The sequence below is a fragment of the Aotus nancymaae genome, unplaced genomic scaffold (assembly GCF_030222135.1).
Source record: "Aotus nancymaae isolate 86718 unplaced genomic scaffold, 86718_ANA_hifiasm-v0.15.2.pri h1tg000028l, whole genome shotgun sequence".
In the NCBI taxonomy this organism is placed as follows: Eukaryota; Metazoa; Chordata; class Mammalia; order Primates; family Aotidae; genus Aotus; species Aotus nancymaae.
The window spans coordinates 30,661,465-30,687,483 of NW_026988441.1; the positions used below are offsets into that span (position 1 = coordinate 30,661,465).

General features: G+C 57.2%; 3 protein-coding genes across 8 annotated transcripts in view; 2 read left to right on the top strand and 1 right to left on the bottom strand.

Moving 5' to 3' along the window:
- The first annotated feature begins 1,460 nt into the window (after window positions 1-1,460).
- GIPC1 (GIPC PDZ domain containing family member 1) lies at window positions 1,461-18,099 on the top strand. 6 transcript variants are annotated; one of them, XM_064381751.1, is made up of 9 exons: window positions 1,461-1,497; window positions 3,966-4,020; window positions 6,130-6,217; window positions 12,334-12,654; window positions 15,101-15,286; window positions 15,394-15,574; window positions 16,334-16,446; window positions 17,093-17,174; window positions 17,290-18,099. In XM_064381751.1, the coding sequence occupies exons 4-9, from the start codon at window positions 12,367-12,369 to the stop codon at window positions 17,439-17,441; spliced, it is 1,002 nt and encodes a 333-aa protein (XP_064237821.1). In that variant the 5' UTR covers window positions 1,461-1,497; window positions 3,966-4,020; window positions 6,130-6,217; window positions 12,334-12,366; the 3' UTR covers window positions 17,442-18,099. The 6 variants fall into 6 exon arrangements, with proteins under 6 accessions (XP_064237821.1, XP_064237822.1, XP_064237825.1 ...); XM_064381752.1 differs by lacking the exon at window positions 6,130-6,217; XM_064381750.1 differs by lacking the exon at window positions 1,461-1,497 and having other exon boundaries at window positions 1,869-4,020.
- A 2,381-nt stretch (window positions 18,100-20,480) lies between these two features.
- PTGER1 (prostaglandin E receptor 1) lies at window positions 20,481-23,350 on the top strand. The gene is made up of 3 exons (XM_064380711.1): window positions 20,481-20,573; window positions 21,523-22,490; window positions 23,001-23,350. The coding sequence occupies exons 2-3, from the start codon at window positions 21,540-21,542 to the stop codon at window positions 23,265-23,267; spliced, it is 1,218 nt and encodes a 405-aa protein (XP_064236781.1). The 5' UTR covers window positions 20,481-20,573; window positions 21,523-21,539; the 3' UTR covers window positions 23,268-23,350.
- A 610-nt stretch (window positions 23,351-23,960) lies between these two features.
- PKN1 (protein kinase N1) overlaps window positions 23,961-26,019 on the bottom strand; it is a 39,976-nt gene continuing 37,917 nt past the window's right edge. The window contains exons 18-22 of the mRNA XM_012457797.3: window positions 25,935-26,011; window positions 25,619-25,761; window positions 25,243-25,350; window positions 25,083-25,163; window positions 23,961-24,234 (exon numbers count right to left, since the gene is read on the bottom strand). Coding sequence (XP_012313220.1) covers window positions 24,031-24,234; window positions 25,083-25,163; window positions 25,243-25,350; window positions 25,619-25,761; window positions 25,935-26,011 — 613 coding nt within the window. The 3' untranslated portion in view covers window positions 23,961-24,030. The remainder of the gene's footprint in view (window positions 24,235-25,082; window positions 25,164-25,242; window positions 25,351-25,618; window positions 25,762-25,934; window positions 26,012-26,019) is intronic.

Sequence of the window (26,019 nt, forward strand, 5' to 3'; positions counted from 1 at the left end):
GGATTACAGGCATGAGCCACCGCGCCCTGCCGCCATCTCCCCTTTCACTTTACCCCTCTGCAGGTCCTGGTGGGGCTGAGATGCACAACGTCTCACCCTGGAAACTGCAAAGAACCAGTCTTCCGATGAAGCTTGAGCAGGGTCTCAGTGCTTAGAGGCTTCCAGGAACTACAGTTCCCTGAACACACAGCATTCAGTTGCTGTCCAAGTGGCTGGGTTTGAACTAGAACGAGGAAATCTCACCTGCCCTGGGAACTGAGCGTCCTGGCCTGTTCCAGGTGCGTTTGTGACTCATGTTTCTTGGATCTGTGCCCTCCTGAGAAATCCCCGTTCCTTATAAACTACCTGGTGCATTTGTCCACACAGGTTTACTGAGAATCTGCTATGTGGCAGCCTGAGGTGGGAGTAAGGGGTTGACAAGAGAGACTCAGCCTCCATCCTCATAGTCAGATGGAGACAGATCCATGAAAGGTCGGAGGCTGGCTGGGTACCCTCTGTGATCTAGCACGTAGTAAGTGACCAACAAATCAACAAGCAAATAAAAACTATCTCACTCTGTATTTCATTCCATCTTGCCTTTCCACACTGATTTACCAGCTCCCACGATGTTGCACTATCCTAAAGCGTGCTGTATCTCTCTGTCTGGCTTTTGCACACTCTGTTATCTCTACTGGAAGCATATTCGGCTTATTCGCTGACGCGTTTGTCTGTAGGACAGAGCCTGGCACGGAGCAGGGGGCACATTAAATATTTGATGAGTGAGTGAATGAATGAATGAATGAATGCCTTTCTCCATTGTACACTCCAGGAAGCAGGGACGCTCGGGACCCTCCGTATTCATCTCTGTCCCCCGCCCGCCCCCAGAGTATGAATGCATCTTTTTATCCGCTCCGAGGATGGCCAGGCTGGGGCAGAGGAGGCCAGGAGGGGAACTGGGTTGGGGGCTGCCATCGACCCCCACCCAGGCCTCCTAAACGGTCCACTTTCCCAGACGTCGGGAGTTCGCATCCTGTCCCCGAAACCTGGCCTCGGTCACCTGACTCCCCCGCCCCTCACCACCCAGGGCACCCCAGACGGACATTCAGCCAACAGCACGTGGTTCAGGGGCCCCAGCTTCCTTCCCATTGGCCGTTCGCCTCCTTCCTTCCCCGCAATTGGCCGGGACCCAGCCGCAGCTCCGCCCCCCTCCTCAGCCCTCTGGTGGTACAGCCCGCCGCGGCTCAGGCGGGGCGGGACGGTCCACTGCTTCGCGGCGCGGGGGGAGTCGGGAAGAGCCGGGTGAGGCGGAGGGATCCCTCTGGAATGTTTCCGTCGGGTCCACCCGAAGCCGGAGGCGCGGATTGGCCGCGAGCTTCGGGAGACAGCCGCTAATTGGCCTTCCGCGGGCGTCGGCCCCGCCTCCCTAGGCGCCGCTGCGGGAGAGGCCCAGGCAGGAGTTTGCGGACGGCCGAGCCGGGTGCGCGCGGGGAGGCGGCAGCGGCGGCGGCGGCGGCGCAGGTGAGTGGCCCCCGCGGGAGGGATGTGTCCACTCTGGGGGCCCCGGATGTTGCGGACCCGCGAGGATCCGGCCGATCGTGCAGGTGGGGCGGGCCCCGTGGACGCGACTGGAGGTCTAGGCTGAGCGCGGGGATGCCGGAGGCCCCTTCCTGGGGGGAGCGAGGGTGGGGGTGGTGGGGGCAGCTCCCTTCCTGCTAGAGGGCAGAGGGCAAACGCCTCCCAGCGCCGGGTAGGGGTCTCCGGGCTTGCCCCTCCCCCCTCCCCCTTCTGGACTGTCCCCATCCCGGCGGGGACAGGCGCGGGGTCGGTGTTTCTGACCCTTTCCTGTCCACTTTCCCTGAGCGAACCACGTCTGAACCCTCCAGGATCCAGGGGGACCAGGGCCTGTATAATAATCATCATGAAAAACTCCACCCCAGCTAGCATTTATGGAGAGCTTCCGTGTCAGGCATTTACCATGCGGATCATTGAATCAAAACACTTCATGGGAGGTGTTGTGCCTTCTTGTAAAAAAGGTGAGGCAGCAGGCTCAGAGAGGTGGAGTGACTTGCCCAAGGTCACACAGCTAATAGCTGGCACATCTGGAACTGGAACTCATGCCCCAGGGTCCAGAACTGGAGCCTCAGCCACTAGACTTGATACCCACCGGCTCCATAGTTCGATTGTTGCTGAGTAGCTCCAGCCCCCTACCTCTCCCACCCCTGCCCCATACTCATCATCAGGGCCACACTTGTTGGTCTTTCGTTTCCTTCCCCCACACCCCACAACCCCCAAAGATCACCAGACACCAGCCACTCAAACAGGAAGCTGGAGAGGGCAGGTTTGACTACCTGGGTCCAGAGAAGAGAGTGACATCTGCAGGGGCCCAGGATGCTGGGGTCCTGGGCCTGCTGGGTCCCCCCTGGCAACCTGGGCCAAGGCTGAGCAGTAGGCAGTTCTCCCGGGAAACACCCAGGAGCCGGTTTTTCAAGAGTGAATCAGAGGCCTCTCTCCCTCCTTCTCTCCAAGGCAACACGGTGTGGGAAGGGGGAGCCTGGGTGTGATTTCCCTCTTCCCCTAGCTTCTGTGCGCTCCCAGGAACCCCTTCCCCTCCTCCTGCTGACCACACTGTGCTTCTGGATGGCTGTGGGGTTGTGAAGTTTCAGGCCCTTCCCAGGATGAGGGGGTCGGGATGCTGAAATTCCAGCCCAAACAGTTAATATCCAGGCCGAAGTTTCTTTTCTTCATCTCTGCGTTCAGGTGTGAGGGGAGCCAGGGAAAGTGGGGAGGCGAGGACAGTTAGTAACCCCACAGTAGGCATGTTTGGGGGGCTGTTTTGAGGATGGAGGTGTGCAGAGAGCAGTCAGAATGAGGACCTGAGACACATTCATTCATTCATTCATTCTACAAATATTTAAAGTGAGCACCTACTATGGGCACATGCTAGGCACTGTTCTTGGCACAGAAAATACCGTAAGTGAACAAAAATTCCTGCTTTTGAGGAGTTGGCAGTCGGAAAGGAAGCAGCCAACAAGCAAGTTATCAAGTAAATAAAGAAGATAATTTCAGATGACACTGAGTGCTATGAATAAAACGTGGGTAGTACTAGAGAGACTTGTGGGCAGGGGGTGCGAGCGCCACGAAGATCGGATAAGGGGGCTGGGCGCGGTGGCTCACGCCTGTGATCCCAGCACTTTAGGAGGCCGAGACAGGTGGATCACTTGAGGTCAGGAGTTTGAGACCAGCCTGGCCAATGTGGGGAAGTCCTGCCTCTACTAAAAATTAGCAGGGCATGGTGGTGCATGCCTGTAATCCCACCTACTTGGGAGACTGAGGCAGGAGAATCGCTTGAACCTGGAAGGTGGAGGTTGCGGTGAGATGAGATCGTGGCATTGCACTCCAATGTGGGCAACAGAGCAAGACTCCATCTCAAAAAAAAAAAAAAGATGGGGCAAGGCCAAGGTCTTTCTTTGGGCTGGACCAAGCTTGGAATCTGGTTGGAACAGAAGATGAACCCAGAGCAGGGATTCTGCAGGGGTTTATGGGTCACAGTAAGGAGTCTGCAATTTTTCTTCCAGAAGGTGGGAAACCGTTTTAAAGTTTCAGTCAGGGCAGTGATGCCATCTCGTTTACGTTTTAAAATAGAGACATGAAGTTAAATGACAGCCTGAGGCTGGAAGACAAGAGTTCTGCCAGGGCAGCATGCAATTAAGTTCATGGGCCTGAGCTGTCTGTACCACAGGGGCGGTTCCAACATGCTGGGGCAAGCCTGGGAGGCTGCCTGGAGGAGTGAGCCTGGAGTAGGTCTTGGCAGGCAGAGAGGGCTGGGATATTCCTGGGCAGGGCAGGGCAGAGGAGGAGATACCAGTAATAATGACAACAGCTTCCTTACATGGAGTCTGAGGCAGAGTGTAGATGGGATACATGGGCAATCTCTTTGGATTTCCATAACCACCTTGAGAGTTACAAGAATTCCACCCATTTTTCAGATGAAGAAACTGAGTCCCTGTGAAGTGAAGTGACTTGCCCACGGCCACACAGCTGGTAAGTGGCAGGGGTGGGATTTGAACCCAGGCCACGAAGCCTCTTATGGCTGCGGCAGGCAGATTCATTAATCACTCACTTTCCTCCCTGCTGTTAATCCTCACTCACAGGTGGGGACACAGAGCCAGCATGAACCAGGGCAGTGGGTGCGGGCAGAGAGAGTACAGAGGTTGGGAATTGGTCAGGATGTAGGGATCTTGGAAGTTTGAATCTTGGTACAGATGGCAGTAGTAATAATCATCATCAATATTTACAAAAAGCTTATTGTGTGCCAGGACTATTGCAAGCACATGTGTGATTTCCTTGGAGCTCAGAGAGGCTAAGACACTTGCCCAAAGCCACACAGCTAGTAAGAGATGAAGCCAGGTTCCAGACTCAGGTTTTTAGCTTCCTGCCTCCCAGTGCACAGAGCTGGTGGAGTTAGGGGGATAATGACTGATGACAAGGGCTTTTTTCTTTTTCTTTTCTTTTTTTGAGACAGGGTCTTTCTCTGTCACCTAGGCTGGAGCACAGTGGCATGATCTTGGCTCACTGCAACCTCCACCTCCCAGGTTCTAGCAGTTCTCCTGCCTCAGCCTCCCCAGTAGCTGGGATTTCAGGCATGCAGCACCACCCCTGGCTATTTTTGTTTGTTTGTTTGTTTAGTAGAGACCAGCCTGACCAACATGGAGAAACCTCGTCACTACTAAAAATACAAAAAATTAGCTGAGCATGGTGGCACATACCTGTAATCCCAGCTACCCGGGAGACTGAGGCAGGAGAATTGCTTGAACCTGGGAGGCAGAGGTTGTAGTGAGCTGAGATCACACCACTGCACTCTGGCCTGGGCAACAAGAGCAAAACTCCGTCTCAAAAAAAAGGAGAAAAGGCCGGGTGCGGTGGTGGCTCACGCCTGTAATCCCAGCACTTTGGGAGGCCGAGGCGGGTAGATCACGAGGTCAAGAAATCGAGACCATCCTGGTCAACATGGTGAAACCTCGTCTCTACTAAACATACAAAAAATTAGCTGGGCATGGTGGTGCATGCCTGTAATCCCAGCTACTCAGGAGGCTGAGGCAGGAGAATTGCCTGAACCCAGGAGGCAGAGGTTGCGGTGAGCCGAGACCGCGCCATTGCACTCCAGCCTGGGTAACAAGAGCGAAACTCGGTCTCCAACAAAAAAGGAGGAAAAAAAACCACACAGACAATGAAAGGTGAGGGAGATGCTATTCCTGCCTTCCTGGCTAGATGAAGCACCTACTATGTGCCCAGCACTAACCTGGGAAGCAAGAGATGTGGGGGCCACAGAGTGGGACTTATGCTTTTGCTGCAGAGACAAGAGCCTGGACCTGTTTGTCTCCCTGGTGCCAGGCACCTGGACTGCTGGGATCATTCATTCATTCATTCAACAAATATTATTGGCCAGATGTAGTGGCTCATGCCTATAATCCCAGCATTTTGGGAGGCCAAGGCAGGAGGACCACTTGAGCCCAGGAGTGTGAGACCAGCCTGAGTAACATAGCAAGACCCCAACTCTCCAAAAAAAAAAAAAAAAAATTAAGGCAAGGTGCCATGGCTCATGACTGTAATCCCAGCGCTTTGGGAGGCCGAGGCTGGTGGATCACCTGAAGTCAGGAGTTCGAGATCAGCCTGACTAACATGGTGAAACCCCATCTCTACTAAAAATACAAAAATTAGCCAGGCGTGGTGGTGTGCACCTATAATCCCAGCTACTAGGGAGGCTGAGGCAGGAGAATTACTTGAACCCAGGAGGCAGAGGTTGCAGTGAGCCGAGATCACACCACTGCACTCCAGCCTGGGTGACAGAGCAAGACTCTGTCTCAAAAAATAAAAATAAAAATTGGCCATGAGGTGGTGTGCTCCTGTAGTGCCAGCTACAGAGGAGGCCGAGACACGAGATCACTTGAGCCCAGGATGTGGAGACTGCAGTGAACTATGATTACACCACCACACTGCAGCCTGCACAACAGAATGATACCCCTGATTTCTCTAAGAAAACGAAACAAGGCTGGTTGTGGTGGCTGGCTGACACTGTTTTCTTTTCATTGAGGCCAGAGCCTGAGGAGGGGTCAGAACAGAGACAAATGTGACGTGACTTCTGTTTTACAGGACCATTCTGGCTGCTGTCTGGACACGAAGTCGTGGGGGGTGAGGGTGGAAGCTGGGAAACCCACAGGAGGCAAGAGCACTAGTTTAGGTGAGTGATCATGGAGATGGACCAGGTATGAATGCATTCGTGAACAAATGGATACATAAGACTGGGTGCGGGCCGGGCAGGGAGGCTCACACCTGTGATCCCAGCACTTTGGGAGGCTGAGGCAGGCGGATCACGAGGTCAGGAGTTCGAGACTAGCCTGACCAACATGGTGAAACCCCATCTCCCGAGTAGTTGGGATTACAGGCGCCCACGACCATGCCTGGCTAATTTTTGTATTTTTAGTAGTGACACGGTTTCGCCATGTTGGTCAAGCTAGTCTCAAACTCCTGACCTCAGGTGATCTACCTGCCTCGGCCTCCCGAAGTGCTGGGATTACAGGTGTGAGCCACCATACCCAGCCACAGCTCAGGTCAGGGCCTTTCTACTGGCTGTTCTCTCTACTTGGAATGTTCTTGTCCTAAATCATTGCATGGTGCTTCCTCCTGTCACTCAGGTCTCAGGTTCAACATCACTTGTTCAGAGAGGCCCTTCCTGATCTTGTCTATAGAACTTGTCTTGCTTTGTCTCCATATCAATATTAAAAATTATGTGAGGCTGGGCACAGTAGCTCATGCCTGTAATCCCAGAACTTTGGGAGGCCGAGGCTGGAGGATTGCTTGAGCTCAGGAGTTTGAGACCAGCCTGGACAACACAGCAAGACCCTGTCTCTAAAAAATAAAAATAAAAAAATGAGCAGGGCATGGTGGCAAGCACCTTTGGTCCCAGCTACTCAGGAGGCTGAGGTGGGAGGATCACTTGAGCCCAGGAGGTCAGGCTACAGTGAGGCCTCACTGCACCACTGCACTCCAGCCTGGGCAATAAAGCAAGATTGTCAAAAAAAGAGAAGAAAACAAAAGAAAGGAAAAAAATAATATTAGACATTTACATCTTTCCCTGCTCACTGTGCATTTCCTCTTCTGGACCGTCCTCTTCCAGAGGTCGTGGGCAGAGCCCCAGCTAGCCTATGTACATAGCATCTGTGAGTGAATTAGAAAGACATCTCTTCAGCCAGGCGTGGCGGCTCACACCTGTAATCCCAGCACTTGGAGAGGCCGAGGCAGGTGGATCACAAGGTCAGGAGTTTGAGACCAGCCTGGCCAATGTAGTGAAACCCTGTCTCTACTAAAAACACAAAAAGTTAGCCGGGTGTAGTGATGTGCACCTGTAGTCCCAAGTTACCTGGGAGGCTGAGAGAGGAGAATCTCTGGAACCCGGGAGGCAAGGTTGCAGTGAGCCAAGATGGTGCCACTGCACTCCAACCTGGATGACAGAGCAAGACTCTGTCTCAAAAAAAAAAGTCATCTCTTCCTCCTGGCAGACACCACACCAAATAGTGTAGCTTGGCAGGCAGAGCACAGGCTGAGTTCAGTCCCACTTGCTGCCTTGGTCTAGTACTTTTGCACAGTGTACAACTCGTGTAACTGCACATGGTGGCCCTAGTCAGGGATCTTTTTTTTTTTTTTTTTTTACTGAAGGCAATATCTAAAATGGTGCACAGAATATAGTAAGTACTAAAAAAAATGTTTGAAGGGAGGGGAAAATGCAGAAAGAGAGAAATAAGGAAACAGGGGCCCAGCACAATGGCCCACACCTACAATCCCAGCACTTCAGGAGGCCGAGGTGGGTGGATTGCTTGGGGTCAGGAGTTCAAGACCACCCTGGGCAACCTGGCAAAACCCCGTCTCTACTAAAAACACAAAATTTATCCAAGCATGGTGGTGTGCTCCTGTAGTCACAGCGTCTTGGGAGGCTGAGGCAGGAGAATCACTTGAACCCAGGAGGCGGAGGTTGTAGTGAGCTGAGATTGCGCCACTGCACTCCTGCTTGGGTGACAGAGCGAGACTCTGTCTCAAAGAAAAAAAAAAGAAAGAAACAGAAACAAAAAATTTATGTCCATCAAGACAATTTTTGCCGTAGTAACCCTAAAAGTCTTAGTGGTAACCCCAAAAGTCTCAGTGGCTGAATTCAGCAAAGGTTTGCTTTTGCTTCCTGCTACACTTCCATTGTGGCTCAGCAGGGGGCGCCATTCCCTGTAGTCATTCAAGGCCTGGCTTCATATTGTCGCCGCCATATCAAACGTGGCTCGCCACCCTGCCTGGGAGACATAGATCTCTGGAGGCTCCAGCATTTAAATGCTTCAGCCCAGAAATGTCATGTGCCACTTCCTCTTACAACCCATTCACCAGAAATAATCATTTACCTGCCCAGTCACAAGGAGGCCAGGAAGTGCCATCCGCCTGTATGCTTCAAAGGGGGTGAGTCAGACATTTTTGGCACACAGCGTTAGTCACTATGGCTGATAGGAAAATAGAAGCTTAGTCACTTTCCTGGGCATGGTGGCTCACGCCTGTAATCCCAGCACTTTGGGAGGCCAAGGCAGGCAGATCACAGGGTCAGGAGATCAAGACCATCCTGGCCAACATGATGAAACCCCGTCTCTACTAAAAATATAAAAATTAGCCGGATGCAGTGGCACATGCCTGTAGTCCCAGCTACTCAAGAGGCTGAGGCAGGAAAATTACTTGAACCCAGGAAGCGAAGGTTGCAGTGAGCTGAGATCGCGCCACTGCACTCCAGCCTGGGTGGCAGATCGAAACTCCATCTCAAAAAAAAAAAAAAAGAATCTTAGTTGTTTTGAGGCTCCATGTTCTCATCTGTTCAATGGGCATAATTACAGTATAACGTGATCCCTACATTACAATGTGGTGTGAGGATTAAGGAAGGTCACGGGCTGGGCATGGTGGCTTATACCTGTTGTGCCAGAGCTTTAAGGGGCCAAAAGCTCCTTGAAGCCAGGAGTTCCAGACCAGCCTGGGCAACACAGACAGACTTCCTCCTTACAATCATTTTTTTTTTTTTGAGATGGAGTCTCACTCTGTCACCAGGCTGGAGTGCAATGGCACGATCTTGGCTCACTGCAACCTCCGCCTCTCAGGTTCAAGCGATTCTCCTGCCTCAGCCTCCTGAGTAGCTGGGACTACAGGCGTGCGCCACCACGCTCAGCTAATTTTTTTACTTTTAGTAGAGATGGGGTTTCGCCATGTTGGCCAGGCTGGTCTTGAACTCCTGACCTCAAGTATTCAGCTCACCTCAGCCTCCCAGAGTGCTGGGATTACAGACATGAGCCATCACACCAGGCCTACAATAAAATTTTTAAAAATTAGTCGGGTGTGGTGGTACATGCCCGTAGTCCTAGTCACTTGGGAGGCTGAGAACAGAGAATGACTTGAACCCAAGAGGTCAAGGCTGCAGTGAGTTATGATCATGATCACCCCATCACACTCCAGCCTGGAGGACAGAGCGAGAAGAGACCCTGACTCTTCTTTGTTTTTGAGATGGAATCTCGCTCTGTTGCCCAGGCTGGAGTACAATGGTGCAATCTCATCTTACTGCAACCTCTACCTCCCGGGTTCAAGCCATTCTCCTGCCTCAGCCTCTCGTATAGCCAGGATTATAGGCGCCTACCACCAAGCCAGGCTAATTTTTGTATTTTTAGTATAGACGGAGTTTCACCATTTTGGCCAGGCCGGTCTCAAACTCCCTACCTTAGGTGATCTGCCTGCCTCGGCCTCCCAAAGTGTTAGAATTACAGGTGTGAGCCACCATGCCCAGCTGAGACCCTGACTCCTAAAAAAAAAAAAAAAGGCCGGGCATGGTGGTTCACGCCTGTAATCCCAGCACTTTGGGAGGCCAAGGCAGGTGGATCACGAGGTGAAGAGATCGAGACCATCCTGGTCAACGTGGTGAAACCCCGTCTCTACTAAAAATACAAAAAATTAGCTGGGCATGGTGGTGCATGCCTGTAATCCCAGCTACTCAGGAAGCTGAGGCAGGAGAATTGCCTGAACCCAGGAGGCGGAGGTTGCGGTGAGCCGAGATCACATCATTGCACTCCAGCCTGGGTAACAAGAGCGAAACTCCATAAAAAAAAAAAAATAATATGGGCACAGTGGCTCATTCCTATAATCCTAGCACTTTTGAGAGGCTGAGGCAAGAGGATCACTTGAGCCTTGGAGTTTGAGATCACTCTGGGCAACATATTGAGACCCCAATTTCTGCAAAAAGTTTTAAAATGATAGCTGAGTGTCAGCCAAGTGTGGCGGCTCACACCTGTAATCCCAGCTCTTTGGGAGGCAGAGGCAGGCAGATCACTTGAAGTCAGGAGTTCAAGACCAGCCTGGACAACTTAGTGAAACCCCGTCTCTACGAAAAATAAAGAAATTAGCTCGGTGTGGTGGCACACACCTGTAATCCCAGCTACTCAGGAGGCTGAGGCAGAATAATTGCTTGAACCCGGGAGGCAGAGGTTGCAGTAAGCAGACATCACACCACTGCATTCCAGCCTAGGCAACAAAGTAAGACTCCATCTCAAGAAAGACAAAAAAAGTGGGTCTCAGGACATCGCTGCTAAAAAGAAAAAAAGAAAAAAGAAGAAGAAGAAGAAAAAAGGTTGGCTTCATGGCATATGCCTGTGGTCCCAGCTATTTGAGAGACTGAGGAGAGAGTATCCTTTGATCCTGGGAGATCAAGGCTACAGTGCTACAGTGAGCTATTTTTTTAAATTTATACATTTTTTTTTTTAGAGTAGTCCTATTGCAGTAATTTTATTTTTTTGTTTTTTTGAGACGGAGTTTCGCTCTTGTTACCCAGGCTGGAGTGCAATGGCGTGATCTCGGCTCACCGCAACCTCCGCCTCCTGGGTTCAGGCAATTCTCCTGCCTCAGCCTCCTGAGTAGCTGGGACTACAGGCGTGTGCCACCATGCCCAGCTAATTTTTGTATTTTTAGTAGAGACGGGGTTTCACCATGTTGACCAGGATGGTCTTGATCTCTTGACCTCATGATCCACCTGCTTCGGCCTCCCAAAGCGCTGGGATTACAGGCGTGAGCCACCGCGCCCGGCTTATAATTTTTTTTTTTAAGAGACAGGGTCTCACTATGTTGCCCAGGCTGGAGTGCAGTGGCTGTTCACAGGCGCTTTCCCACTACTGATCAGCACGGGAGTTTTGACCTGCTCCATTTCCAACCTGAGCCAGTTCACCACTCCTTAGGCAATCTGGTTGTCCCCCACTCCCGGGAGGTACCACACTGATGCCGAACTTAGTGTGGACACCCGATCAGCATAGCGCACTATAGCCCAGAACTCCTGGGCTCAAGCGATCCTCCCACCTCAGCCTCCCGAGTAGCTGGGACTGCAGGCATGTGCCACCACGCCTGGCTACAGTGAGCTTTAATTGCACCACTGCACTCCAGCCTGAGTGACAGAGCAAGACCATGTCACAACAAACAAATGAAACAAACGCACAAACAAGGTCACAAAGCAATAGATCCTAGCTGGTGTTATTATTATTATTGTTATTCTTTTTGAGTCAGAGTCTTGCTCTGTTACCCAGGCTAGAATGCAGCGGTATGATCTTGGCTCACTGCAACCTCCACCTCCCAGTTCAAGCAATTCTCCTGCCTCAGCCCCCTGAGTCACTGGGACTACAGCTGTGTGCTACCACGCCCAGCTAATTTTTTTGTATTTTTGGTAGAGATGGCATTTCAACATGTTGGCCAGGCATCTTGAACTCCTGACCTCAAGCGAGCCTCTCATCTCAGCCTCCCACAGTATTGGGATTACAGGTGTGAACCACTGTGCTCGGCTTGTTATTACATTTATTTATTTATAGATGGAGCCTTGCTCTTTTGCCCAGGCTGGAGTGCAATGGCACGATCTCGGCTCACTGCAACCTCCACCTCCCAGGTTCAAGCAGTGCTCCTGCCTCAGCCTCCTGAGTAGCTGGAATTACAGGTGTGCACCACCACACCCGGCTAATTTTTGTATTTTTAGTAGAGGAGGGGTTTCACCATGTTGGCCAGGCTGGTCTCAAACTCCTGACCTCAAGTGATCCACCCACCTTGGCCTCCCATAGTGCTGAGATTACAGGCGTGAGCCACCGCGCCCAGCCCTGTTATTACTTTTATGTAAGTGTCCCTTCCCTATACAAGAGATGAGGATTTCAACCGAGGCCAGTTTGTTCTCTCAGTACTTCCTTGGGCCTATGTGGTTCAAGTAGTGAGGGAGGGGCACTCAAGGCCCTGCCTAGGCCCTGAGCCCCCTTTCCTGTCCTACAGATCTCCTGGGCGTGACCCCACTTCTTGCTGCTCATGCCGCTGGGACTGGGGCGGCGGAAAAAGGCGCCCCCTCTAGTGGAAAATGAGGAGGCTGAGCCAGGCCGTGGCGGGCTGGGCGAGGAGGAGCCAGGGCCCCTGGTTGGAGGTGGGGCGGGGAGGCCCCAAATGGGCTTGCCCCCCCCGCCCCCAGCCCTGCGGCCCCGCCTCGTGTTCCACACCCAGCTGGCCCATGGCAGTCCCACTGGCCGCATCGAGGGCTTCACCAACGTCAAGGAGCTGTACGGCAAGATCGCCGAGGCCTTCCGCCTGCCAACTGCTGAGGTACCCTATGGGGAGCCGGGCACCAGGGTCCCTGATGGTGGGCCAGAGGCCTGAGCTTACATCCTGTTCATGAGCTGGGGCTCAAATGCCAAAGCTGCAAATGATGAGCCTGTGCCCTACTCGGTGTTAGGGACTGATGACTAGGGCTGGACACTGACTTCCCATGAGGATCTGGGAAGCCTGTGCCCAGTGAATTATGGGGAACTGCTGGAGGCCAGGGCTGGATGCTGAGTTCCCATGAGGCACTGGGAGGCCTATGTCCCAGTGAATTATGGGGAACTGGAGGCCAGGGCTGGATGCTGAGTTCCTGTTAGAGATTAGGAGGCCTGTGCCCCAGCAAACTATGGGGAACTGGAGGCCAGGGTTGAATGCTGAGTTCCTATCAGGCACTGGAAGGCCTGTACACCAGTGAACTGTGGGGAACTGGAGGCCAGGGCTGGATGCTGTTTCCATCAGGCACTGGGAGGCCCGTGCCCCAGTGAATTGTGGAGAACTGGAGGTCAGGACTGGATGCTGAGTTCCCATCAGGCACTGGGAGACCTGTGCCCCAGTGAACTGTGGGGAACTGGAGGCCAGGACTGGATGCTGAGTTCCCATCAGGCACTGGGAGGCCTGTGCCCCAGTGAACTGTGGGGAACTGGAGGTCAGGACTGGATGCTGAGTTCCCATCAGGCATTGGGAGGCCTGTTCCTCAGTGAATTGTGGGGAACTGGAGGCCAGGGCTGGATGCTGAGTTCCCATGAGGCACTGGGAGGCCTGTGCCCCAGTGAACTGTGGGGAACTGGAGGTCAGGGCTGGATGCTGAGTTCCCATCAGGCATTGGGAGGCCTGTGCCCCAGTGAACTCTGGGGAACTGGAGGCCAGGACTGGATGTAGAGTTCCCATCAGGCACTGGGAGGCCTGTTCCTCAGTGAACTGTGGGGAACTGGAGGCCAGGGCTGGATGCTGAGTTCCCATCAGGCACTGGGAGACCTGAGCTCCAGTGGATTGTGGGAGGCCAGGGCTGGATGGATTGATTGGATGGATGGATGGATTGAGAGGCCTGCATCCCAGTAGATTGTGCAAGACTGATGGCCAGGGCTGGATGCTGAGTTCCCATCAGGCATTGAGAGGCCTGCACCCCAGTATATTGTGGGGAGCTGATGGTTACAGTTTAATGCTGAGTTCCCATCAGATACTGAGAGGCCTGCACCCCAATGGACTGTGGGAACTGATGGCCAGGGCTGGATGCCGAGTTCCTGTCAGGCATTGGGAGGCCCTTGCCCCAGGAGATGGTGGAGGCTGGAGGCCAGATACAAGGTGCACTTCTCCGTGATGCCTTGGAGAATCCCAGCGCTATGGGAGGCTGGCTTGCCTGGTGCCAAGTACTGTGTGGGTGGGCGGGAGGGGGGCAAGGAAGGCAACAGTGGACTTGAGCAGGAAGTAGATGCAGGAGTGTGGGGCGAGTTTCTGTGTCCTCCCCAAGCATTTTCTGAGCACTCACTGTGTGCCAGGCTCCATTCCCTGGAAGCAGCAATGAATTTTTACAAGGACAGAAATTCTAGCAAGGCACAGTGGTGCACACCTGTAGTCCCAGCTACTTGTGAGGTTGAGGTGGGGGCATCACTGGAGCTCAGGAGTTCCAGGCCAGCCTGGGCAACATAATGGGACTCCCATCTCTAAAAAAGTTTTTTTAACTATGTGGCACATGCCTGTGGTCCCAGCTACTCTGGAGGCTGAGGTAGGAGGCTCACTTGAGCCCAGGAATGACCCGCCTGTGCAACATAGTGAGACCCCACCTCCACAAAAAATACAAAAGTTAGCCAGGTTGCTGGGCATGGCGGCTCACGCCTGTAATCCCAGCACTTTGGGTGGCTGAGGTGGGCAGATCACCTGAGGTTGGGAGTTCGAGACCAGCCTAACCAACATGGAGAAACCCTGCCTCTACTAAAAATACAAAATTAGCCAGGTATGATGCTGAATGCTTGTAATCCCAGCTCCTTGGGATGCTGAGGCAGGAGACTCGCTTGAACCCGGGAGGTGGAGGAGGTTCTGGTGAGCTGAGATCGCACCATTGCACTCCAGCCAGGACAACAACAATGAAACACTGTGTAAAAAAAAAAAATAGCCAGGCATGGTGGCATGCACCTGTATTTCCAGCTACTCAGGAGGCTGAGATGGGAGGATTGCTGGAGTAGTCTGGAAGTTGAAGCTACAGTGAGCTATGATCGCACCACTGCACTCCAGCCTGAGTGACAGAGCAAGACTAGGAAAACTGAATCCTAGTCCTAGCAGAGCCGACAAACTAATGGGGGGCCCTGCCCTGGCCCTGGCTCAGTGGGTGGTCGGGCACTGGGGTGGAGTCCCCCCAGTACTCTCCCACCTCTCTTCCTTCCCCCGGCAGTGGTGATTAGCAAAGGGGGAGGGAGGGAGGGAAGAGAGGGTTCAGCATCTCCCACCCCTGCAGGTGATGTTCTGCACCCTGAACACCCACAAAGTAGACATGGACAAGCTCCTGGGGGGCCAGATCGGGTTGGAGGATTTCATCTTCGCCCATGTGAAGGGGCAGCGCAAGGAGGTGGAGGTGTTCAAGTCGGAGGATGCACTCGGGCTCACCATCACGGACAACGGAGCTGGCTACGCCTTCATCAAGGTGCCTGGGGAGATGGGGCACCCCAGAGGCCTGGGAGCGTGGGCGGGCCACGGGACCCTCGAAAGCAGGACAGAGCCCCGATGGCTGATGCCTCCCCGCCCCCGCAGCGCATCAAGGAGGGCAGTGTGATCGACCACATCCACGTCATCAGCGTGGGCGACATGATTGAGGCCATCAACGGACAGAGCCTGCTGGGCTGCCGGCACTACGAGGTGGCCCGGCTGCTCAAAGAGCTTCCCCGAGGCCGCACCTTCACGCTGAAACTCACAGAGCCTCGCAAGGCCTTTGGTGAGGAGCCGCCCCCCACCACCCTCCTCCCCAATGGTGCTGCTTGTGTGTGCACAGGCGGTGGTGCCGGGAGCTGCCAGCAGGTGGCGCTCGAGCCCGGCCAGCTGCAAGAGAAGTGGGTGCAGCTCCACCCTGCCCCAAGACAGGGTGCTAACTCAGCCTGACTGGGGAAAAGGGCGGGGGCAAGGAGGAAGTTGCCCTCACACCTAGCTTCCAGGGGCCATTAGCCCAACCAAGCGCCCCCATCCCTGGCCAGCCCCCCACCCCCGACAGGCCAGGCTTGGCCGCCCAGTGCCAGCCCCCCCACTTTTCCATCTGGCTTCACTAACTCTCAGGAATGGGCCCCAGGCCCCTGAGGTGGGGGTGGGGGACTAAATCACTTCCCCGGGCAGGTAGGGCTGGTCCGTGGCCCAACAGCCATACCCCCTTGGCCAAGAGGAGACTGATTCAGGCAGCTGCAGACTTAGGCTGGGGTACCCCCGCTGTCTGTCCCCCAGCCCCTGGGAGCAGAAGTGGCCCCTCCAGTCTCCCCTCCAGCATTTCCTATTCCTGGCCCCCAGTTGTCCCTCTGCTCTGCCCCATATCCATGCCTCACCTGAGTCAGGACTCCTGCCCTCCTGGAATCACCCCAGCCCCCAGGAACTTGCAGAAGCTTGGAGAAGTTTGGGGCGGTGTCGAAAGCCAGGAGGGACAAGTTCCTGCCCAGAGTGTGCGCAAACCAACCTTTCCCCATGCTCACCCCTCTCCTGCCTCCCTCAGACATGATCAGCCAGCGTTCAGCGGGTGGCCGCCCTGGCTCTGGCCCACAACTGGGCACCGGCCGAGGGACCCTGCGGCTCCGATCCCGGGGCCCTGCCACGGTGGAGGATCTGGTGAGTGCTCCAGCTGTACCCCATCCCCGCCGTCCCTTCCCTGTCTTTTTTTTTTTTTTTTTTTGAGGCAGAGTCTTGTTCTTATCATCCTGGCTGGAGTGCAATGGCATGATCTTGGCTCACTGCAAACTCTGCCTCCTGATTCTGCCTCAAATGATTCTCCTGCCTCAGCCTCCCAAGTAGCTGGGATTACAGGCGCCCACTACCACGTCCAGCTAATTTTTGTATTTTTAGTAGAGACAGGGTTTCACCATGTTGGCCAGGCTGGTCTCGAACTCCTGGCCTCAGGTGATCTACTCGCCTTGGCCTCCCAAAGTACTGGGATTACAGGTGTGAGCCACCTCGCCCGGCCCTCCCTTACCTTTCATAGCAGGCAGCATTACCTGTTAGCTGAAGGGACTCTGGGCAGACAGCCTGGATTCCAGTCCACTTCTGCCACCTCCCAGCTCCCAGGGACCTCCTTTGGGCACGTGGGCCTCAGTTTGCCCATCAGGAAAATGGGGATGAGATGAACACCAACACCTCCTTCTCAGGGTCATCCTGAGGACTAAATACGAATATATGTAAAGTGATGAGGGTGGTCAGTCCAACTGCAATGTCCATTCTCATTGTTACGTTGTCACTGTCACCCCTCCCTGGCCCCTAGCCCTCTGCCTTTGAGGAGAAGGCCATCGAGAAGGTGGATGACCTGCTGGAGAGTTACATGGGTATCAGGGACACAGAGTTGGGTGAGTGGGGGCTGCCTGGGGGAGGGACTTCTAGGTCTGGTGGGGGCCAAGTCCACCCTGAGCCCCTCGGCCCCTGGTGTCATCTGTGCTTCCGCTCTGCCCCCTCCCCCAATAGCGGCCACCATGGTGGAGCTGGGAAAGGACAAAAGGAACCCGGATGAGCTGGCCGAGGCCCTGGATGAACGGCTGGGGGACTTTGCCTTCCCTGACGAGTTTGTCTTTGACGTCTGGGGCGCCATTGGGGACGCCAAAGTCGGCCGCTACTAGGACTTCCTCCAGACCCTGCGATGATGATGACCCGGGCCCAACTTGGTGGGGGCCCCCCCGGCAGGGTCACCAATGTCAGGACCCGAACCTCTGACCTGAGCCTAGCTCAGCAGCCCCAGGACGATGGGGAGGGGAGGTGGGGCCGGGCCCCCTACCCTGCTCCAATCGGTACCATCCCCTCCCTGGTTCTCAGTCTGGCCGGGGTTACCGGCCCCCTGTGCCCTGTTCCCACCTACCTCAGCCAGGTCAGGCACGGGGAGGGGAGGGATGGGCCACATTGGGCCGCCACCCCCACCTCCTCCACTTTCCACCATCAGCTGCCAAACTGGTCCCTCTGTCTCCCTGGGGCCTTGGGTTCTGTTTGGGGGTCATGACCTTCCTAGTTTCCTGACGCAGGGAATACAGGGGAGGGGGCTGTCGCTCCCCCCAGCAAATGCAATAATGCCCTTGCCCCTCCCGAGAGAAGCACCCTCCCCGTGGAGTCTGTTAACCTCCGCATCTGACACAAGTCTGCTGTGAACCCCCCAACCTCCTCCCCACATCCCATCTCTCCCTCCAGGCCCATCCCTGGCCCAGAGCAGGAGGGAGGGAGGGACGATGGCAGTGGGCTTTTGTATCTGAATTTGCTGTCTTGAACATAAAGAATCTCTCTGCTGTTGGACCTGTGTGGCTTCGGGGTGGGAGAGGGAGTGGGTTGAAGCTGAGAAAGAATTCAGCAGCTGAAATCCGTCTTCCGCAGGCTCCAAATTGAATTAGGAGCTGGCACCAGGCCGCCTGCCCCTCCCACTGTTGCTCCTGGCTACAGGCCACCAGGCTTCCAGGCAGGGCCAGAGCTTCCTGGACTACTGAGGGTTCAAATCCTGCCCCCTCTCCCACAAGGCCTCCCGCCTCCTGGAGCTTCACGAGGCTGTTTGCAGCCGGTGACAACCCCCGGACCGTGGGGAGCACCAGGGCATTGAAACTTGGCTTGGAAAAAGACGGAACCTCAGGCCTGCCAGAGCCCCACCCCCATGCGGGGAGGTGGGGGATAGGCATGATGAAGCCCCTACCACACTCCGCCCAATGCCGGACACGGGGGCGTCCATGGGGCACCATGGACATAAATCCTGACATAAACCCGGCATTCTTGTTTTGACAACCCACTTCATCCTTGAGGATTGAGGGTGATCAGAGAGAAAGGCGGGGTGGGACCCTGGCCAGACCTGGAGGGAAGGGAGGGGACTGAAGCAAGGGGCGCTGGGCCAGCACAGGAATGTTTGGGGGTGAGCCGAGAGGCTGTGGGGAAGTCTGAGGCCAGCTTGTAATCATCGTTCGAACAGGCGGGCGGGCACTGGGCCATCAGGAAGCGGGGAAGGGGGAAAAGGGGAAGCCCCTCAAGGCTGTGTGGTGGTGTGCAGGCCCGGGGTGGAGTGGGGGAGCCGATGTCCTGGTGACTTGGGGCATCCCTGGGCACCTGTGGGGTTCTCAGGTGTCTGCTGGGAGCCGGCTTCGGTGAAGGGGTGTGGCTGTGTGCGTCTTGTGGGGGTTGAGGAGGACTGTGTCTGACAGTGTTGATGGCTTGTGACACGGTGAGGGAGGGCTGTGACTTGTATCTGTGTTGTGGGTAAGGGGTTACCTGGCTCTGCGTTCCATGGGATTTGCAGGTTTAACTGGCAGTGTCTGGTGGTGGGGAATGTGACTAAGCGACTGTGTCTTGGGGTGTCCCAGGGTGTGGGCGTGTATGTCTTAGGGTGGTGGTGTTTCTGGGGCAAGGAGGGGTGCCTGACTAGGTCTAGGGGTGTTCAGAGATGTCAGGGTATGTCTTGGCATGTTGCTGTTTCTTGGGTGGGGCTGCAGGCTAGGTCTAGAGGTGTCTAGGGGTCAGGGGTGTGTGTCTCAGGACGTTGCCGTTTCTGGTGAGGGTGGGGTGGCCAGCTAGGTCTGTGGTGTCCGGGGGGTGGGGGATGCCACTTCTTGTGCCTTGAGTGTATGTAGGGATTGTTGCAGGGTCATTACACGTCATATGGAGTGTGACCAGGGTTCAGTTTTGGCAATGAGTGTGTGTGTGTGTGTGTGTGTGTGTGTGTGTGTGTGTGTTGGGGTGCCCAATGAGAGTATTTCCCAGCACTAAGGAGGGTGCTGTTGGTGGTCATTTTGGGGGGCTGCATTTTGGGGTGTGGAGGGAAGGGGCTGATTGAGGCAGTAACTCTGGGTGCGTCCCGGTGCTGGGGGTAAGACCCTGAGTTGAGGGGTGTGGTGGCAGCACCCTGGCTGTGCTGAGCTGGAACAGGATGAAACTGAGTGGTAAGTGATGGGACTGTACGTCTTAGAGTGTGAGGCTGTGCAAGTGTCCGTCAGGTTGTGACCTTACTTCTCTGGGCAGGAGGTGAGTTTTTGTGGCTTAAGGTGTGTGTCCCAGGTGTCACTCAGCCCATCTTAAAGCAGGAGCCAGATGCTGGGGAGAGTCCCTGGGTCCCCAGGCCTCCTGGTTCCCCTGCCCCCTTTCAGCCTCCTCCCCTCGCCTTCCAGGATATGACTCGCTGTGGCCCTGGCCTGGGCTTAAGCCCCTGTATAAATAGTAGGCGGATCCCCTGGTGGGCACTGCCCACCACCACCCACCCCGACATCCATGAAGGCTCTGGCAGGGCAAGAGAGCCTTGCTGCCCCCACAGAATTTGGATTAGCCCCACCTAACCCCAAAGCTCCAGGGAGGGGCAATGGCACCCCCTGCAGCCGCCCCAGCCCGCCCCAGGCGATGCTCACATTTTCCAGTGTTTAGATTTTATCCGCTTTATTAATGAGGCAAGAGGCCAGAGTCTGGGGGAAGGGGGCTGCTCTCACCCCGATGGAAGGAGGGGGTCACAGGGAGCCAGACTGACTCCAGGGAGCCTTGCTCCTCATGGAGGGAGCCAGGGCCCAGAGTGGCCCCCACCCATTGCCAGGAGCAGAGGAGGGGGGTCTCTGCCATTCCAGGCCCCCAGCGGGCGTGCGCGGGGTGGAGCGGCCCCTGGAGGCCAGCAAGGGCGGCGGGAGGAGCCAAGGAGCCGCCCCAGGAAGAGGGAGGGAGGAAGCGGCCTGCCGGAGAGCCAGGGCGCAGTGGGGAGCAGGGCTGAGCAGCGGGCAATGGGGACCCCACATCCCAGGCAGCGCCGGGTAAGCAGGTTGGGGCACACGGGGGTCCCTGGTTGGGGAGGAGGAGGTCACGAAGGGATGGGGCCATGGCCACCTGTCTGTCCATCCTGTGCCCCCGGGCTCTTCCCCCCATCTGTGCATCCCTATCTCACAGTCTGGCCATCCTCCCTTCCCATCTGGCCTGGTGGGCACTTCCACCCTTTCAGCCCTTAACACCAGGATATCAAAGAGTGGATGGTCCTGGGGCCCCCCTCGAGTCCTCTGGGGCAGGGACATGGAGTGGAACGGTGGGCATCCAGGGTAAGGCAGAGGTGATGGGGTAGGGCCTGGAGAGAGACTGCAGTGGAGCAGAGACCAGTCCACGGGGTGGGGGCAGAGATGGGTCCATGGCACAGATGTGGCTGTGCCATGTGGGATCAGAGATGGGTCTATGAGGGATAAGGACATGGCCGTGGGGACAGAGATGGGGCCGTGGGGAGAGATGTGCCCATGATGGTAGAGATAGGGCTGAGTCATCAAGGAAGGGACTGGAGTAAAGCTGACAGAGGGAAAGTCAGGTAGGGCCCCAGGGGCAGAAATGGGTGAGAGCTATCACATGGAGCCACAGGCCAGGAATTTGCTGCGGTGGTGGTCAGAGGGGGATCTGTGAGGCCCAGAGGCGCTGGCAGAGACGACCCTCAGGCCAGGCTGGGGGGAATCTTGCAGGGAACCATGAAGGACAGAGAAGGGGCCAGTAGGGACAGAGGTGGGAATCTCTGTCCTGGAGCAGGAGATGGGGTGGTGAGAGGCAGAGGAGAGGGAGGAGGGTTTCGAAATGGAGTGGCCAGGGTCATCTGGAGTTGCCATGGGCAGAGGGGTTGCAGGAGAACGCCATGGAGTCAAACAGGCCCTGATGTTCTGAGATGCCATTGTGGGGTGGTCCCTGCTCGGGCCCAGCCAGCCTCACTCTGCCCTCCTCTCCTCTACCCAGCACTCCCGGCGCCTGACATGAGCACTTGCGGACCCCTCAACCTGAGCCTGGCCGGCGAGGCGGCCACGTGCACGGCGCCCTGGGTCCCCAACGCGTCGGCTGTGCCACCTGCGGGCGCTTTGGGCACTTCGCCCGCGCTGCCCATCTTCTCCATGACGCTGGGCGCCGTGTCCAACTTGCTGGCGCTGGCGCTGCTGGCGCAGGCCGCGGGCCGTCTGCGACGCCGCCGCTCGGCGGCTACCTTCCTGCTGTTCGTGGCCAGCCTGCTGGCCACCGACCTGGCGGGCCACGTGATCCCGGGCGCGCTGGTGCTGCGCCTGTACGCTGCGGGGCGCGCGCCGGCCGGCGGGGCCTGCCACTTCCTGGGCGGCTGCATGGTCTTCTTCGGCCTGTGCCCGCTGCTGCTGGGCTGCGGCATGGCCGTGGAGCGCTGCGTGGGCGTCACGCGGCCGCTGCTCCACGCCGCGCGGGTCTCGGTCTCCCGCGCGCGCCTGGCGCTGGGCGCGCTGGCCGCGGTGGCCTTGGCCGTGGCGCTGCTGCCGCTGGCGCGCGTGGGCCGCTACGAGCTGCAGTATCCCGGCACGTGGTGCTTCATCGGCCTGGGCCCGCCGGGCGGCTGGCGCCAGGCGCTGCTCGCCGGCCTCTTTGCCGGCCTCGGCCTTGCCGCGCTTCTCGCCGCGCTGGTGTGCAACACGCTCAGCGGCCTGGCCCTTTTGCGAGCCCGCTGGAGGCGCCGCTTCCGACGGCCTCCCCAGGCCTCGGGCCCAGACAGCCGGCGTCGCTGTGGGGCGCGCGGACCCCGCTCGGCCTCCGCCTCGTCCGCCTCGTCCATCGCTTCGGCCTCCACCGCCTTTGGCAGCTCCCGGAGCCGCGGCTCGGCACGCAGAGCTCGCGCCCACGACGTGGAGATGGTGGGCCAGCTTGTCGGAATCATGGTGGTGTCGTGCATCTGCTGGAGCCCGCTGCTGGTGAGGGGCGCACGGGCCCCTCGAGCCAGCTCCTTCCAGCTCCCTCCCGGGCCCTTCCTGCCCTTCCTGGTCCCAGGACACTTGGGGCCTCCTTCCTGGACCCAACCAAGGCCCTGACCCCTGGAGGCCCCACCTGCCCGAAAAGCCAGCATTGCCTTCTCCAGCTGACCTCCCTCCCATCCTTCCTCCTGGACCCCATCTCTTCTTCCTTTCTGGGGTCTTTGTAGTGCACCCCAACCCACACAAGCCTCCTCTTCATTCCCTAGTCCTTTCACCCAATCCCCTCGTTTTTCCTCTTTCCGGGATACCTGAGACTTCTCTGGCCACTGAAGGTGTTTCTTTGACCCCCTTTCCCTCCCTTTCCCCCCCATCCCCTTCCCACCTGGATCCCCATTTACCCTCCCTGCGAAGGGTCGCCCCTCCTCCCAGGCTTTTAGCTTCCAGCCACGCCCCCACCATCCCTGCGCCACCCTGCGCCCGCCCGGCGGTTCACACCGGCTTTCCCCGCAGGTGTTGGTGGCGCTGGCCGTCGGGGGCTGGAGCTTTACCTCCCTGCAGCGGCCACTGTTCCTGGCCGTGCGCCTTGCCACCTGGAACCAGATCCTGGATCCTTGGGTGTACATCCTGCTGCGCCAGGCCGTGCTGCGCCAGCTGCTTCGCCTCCTGCCCTCGAGGGCCGGGGCCAAGGGCGGCCCCGCAGGGCTGGGCCTGACCCGGAGCGCCTGGGAGGCCAGCTCGCTGCACAGCTCCCGGCACAGCGGCCTCAGCCACTTCTAAACACAACCGGAGGTCCAACGACTAAGCCAGCCCACCCTGGGCCGGGCCCAGGTGCCTTTGAGGAATAAAAAGCCATTCTGCGAGCCCAGGCAGGGTGGGTGGTGTGTCCCGTCCGGGCGGTGTGTCCCGTCCGGGCTTCCGCAACTACTGGGGCGCTGCAGGGGCGCCCCGTGCGCCTCCAAGGTGGGTGCCGTTCCGGGGCCAGCCAGAAGAGGGCGTGGAGACACCGGGCGCGCGGTTCTCGGCGGCGCGCGGGTGCCGGGCCGTGGGCGCCGCAGGAGCAAGCGCACTGCGCGGGCGGCGGGGGCTGGGGCTCCCCTGGGAGCTGAGCGACAGGGTGTTGGGGGCGTTTCCTGCCCTTGCCGCCGCCCTAACCGACTTCCGCAACCATTCTGCTCACTGTGGCTTTGAGCTCTTCCAATACAGCCCCAAAACCCTATCCCCAAACCATGTTGTCCCCTGCTCCTGGGTGCCCCCCACCACAATCCCGACCTCTCTCTCATCTCGGCTTACCCACACTGCCCATCATACGAACAGCCCCGAGTCCACACCGTCCCTTGATCCTCTTCAGATGACACCCCCATCACTCGCGACTCCCACGACCACCCAGCCACCTGCCATCCAAACGTCCCCACCTCCAAGCACGGCCCTGTCCCCAACGACTGCACACAAGAAGACATGGAGGTTGCATGGATCAGGCAAATCCCAAAGGCCTTTTTAAAAACTAGGAGCTCACGGGCAGGGGCAGGGGCAGGGGAAGGGGCTAGCAGCCCCCGGCCACGAAGTCGAAGTCCAGGAAGGCCGCCTGCTCCGCGGCTGTGAGGGGCCTTGCGTCGCGGGGCGGGCTCAGTGTGGGCGCCTCCCCAGTGAACTCCTCATCGAAGTTGCTGACGTCGGTGCGGCCGGACAGCGTGGGCACAAAGGGCGGCGGCAGGCGCCGTGCCAACAGGGCTTCCCAGCCCAGAGTCTGCAGGGGAGGGCAGCAGGGGGGAGAGTCAGCCTGGGAGGCTAAGGAGGGGGCGTGCTGCCGTGGGGGACCAGTCCTGAGTCTGGGGGACCATGGAGAGGAGTCAGTGTATAAAGGAAAAGTGGGCTGGGGAGACTGGGGAGACTGGGGCTCAAGAGGGATCACCTGCCAGAGCCTGGTGGAGAAGCCAGATTAGGAAAAGTAGAGGCCGGGCATGGTGGCTCACGCCTGTAATCCCAGCACATTGGGAGGCCGAGGTGGAAGGATCACTTGAGGCCAAGAGTTCAAAACCAGCCTGGCCAACATGATGAAACCCCATCTCTACTAAAAATACAAAAATTAGCCAGGCCTGGCTGGGCTCGGTGGCTGATGCCAGCACTCTGGGAGGCCGAGGTGGGTGGATCACTTGAGATCAGGAGTTCAAGACCAGTCTGGCCAATATGGTGAAACTCCATCTCTACTAAAAATACAAAAATTAGCCAGGCGTGGTGGTGGGCGCCTGTAGTCCCAGCTCCTCAGGAGGCTGAGGCAGGAGAACCGCATGAACCCAGGAGGCGGAGGCTGCAGTGAGCCGAGATTGCACCACTGCATTCCCTCCTGGGAGACAGAGCAAGACCCTGGCTCAAAAAAAAAAAAAAAAAAGAAAAAAGTGGAGACGTGGGATTAGGAGGGTCCCTGGGGGAACAAAAGTAGGGGAGGGAATCAGAGGGTCAAAGGAGGTGATGATGTTGCCCTGGAGGTGCAAGAGGCCCTTGAGGCGAAGCAGCTAGTCTGGGGGGCGTCCGGCATGGGTGATGAACTGGCCCTAGGAGGGGGCTGGGTGGCTGGGGTCCCTGGGGGAACCTCACCCTGAAGAAGGGCTGTTTCTTCACATCCTCCGCGTCTCTCTCGCTGGACCCCAGCCTCCGCTCTGGGTTCCTCCGCAGCAGCTTGGAGGAAGGAGCACTGTGTCAGGACCTGTCTCCTTCCAGGCCCTCCCCAGGCCCACCCCACAGTGGGGATCCTCACCCTTCTCATGATGCCGATGGCTTCGGCAGACAGGAAGCGGGGGTAGCGAACCTCATCATTGACGATGCTGTCAAAGACCTCCTCCTCGTCATCCCCTGGGAATGGGGACTGGGGAGAGGGAGGCCCAGGGTGAATGAGACCCCTCGTCTGGCTGCTCCAGACCCAGCCGGGCCTGAGCCCTTGGCTCTGCTGCAGCTCTTGGGTGCTGGTTTACTCGGGCAGGGAAATGTCCCATTTTATAGATGTGGAAACAGGCCAGAGTGGCAGAGGCAGCAGCCCTCAATCACACAGCATGTGGTGGAGTCAGACTTGGATCCCATCCCCCGGCACACGCAGGTTCCAGTGGCATCTGAGGCACACAGGGGTGGGGCCTCACCTCGCCAACCAGCATCTCGTAGAGCAGCACGCCCAGCCCCCACCAGTCCACGGCCCGCGTGTACGACGTGTCCGTCAGCACCTCAGGGGCCAGGAACTCTGGGGTCCCACAGAATGTGCTGGTCCGGTCCCCATAGCCCATCCCTGGGGACAGCAAGGCCATGTGAGGTTATGGGGGCCGGAGGAGTCACTCAGCCCAATGTAGGGTCATCCACACAGCCTGCCCTGTCCCAGGGTCAGGGTGGGGGGTACCCCGAGTAGATTAGGGACCCCATTCCATCCCCCATCCTGTGTCTAATCCCGAGACCAGCCCTCACCCTCCTTGCAGAGACCAAAGTCCGCGATCTTGACGTAGCCCTCAGTGTCCAGGAGCAAATTGTCCAACTTCAGGTCTCTGTGGGG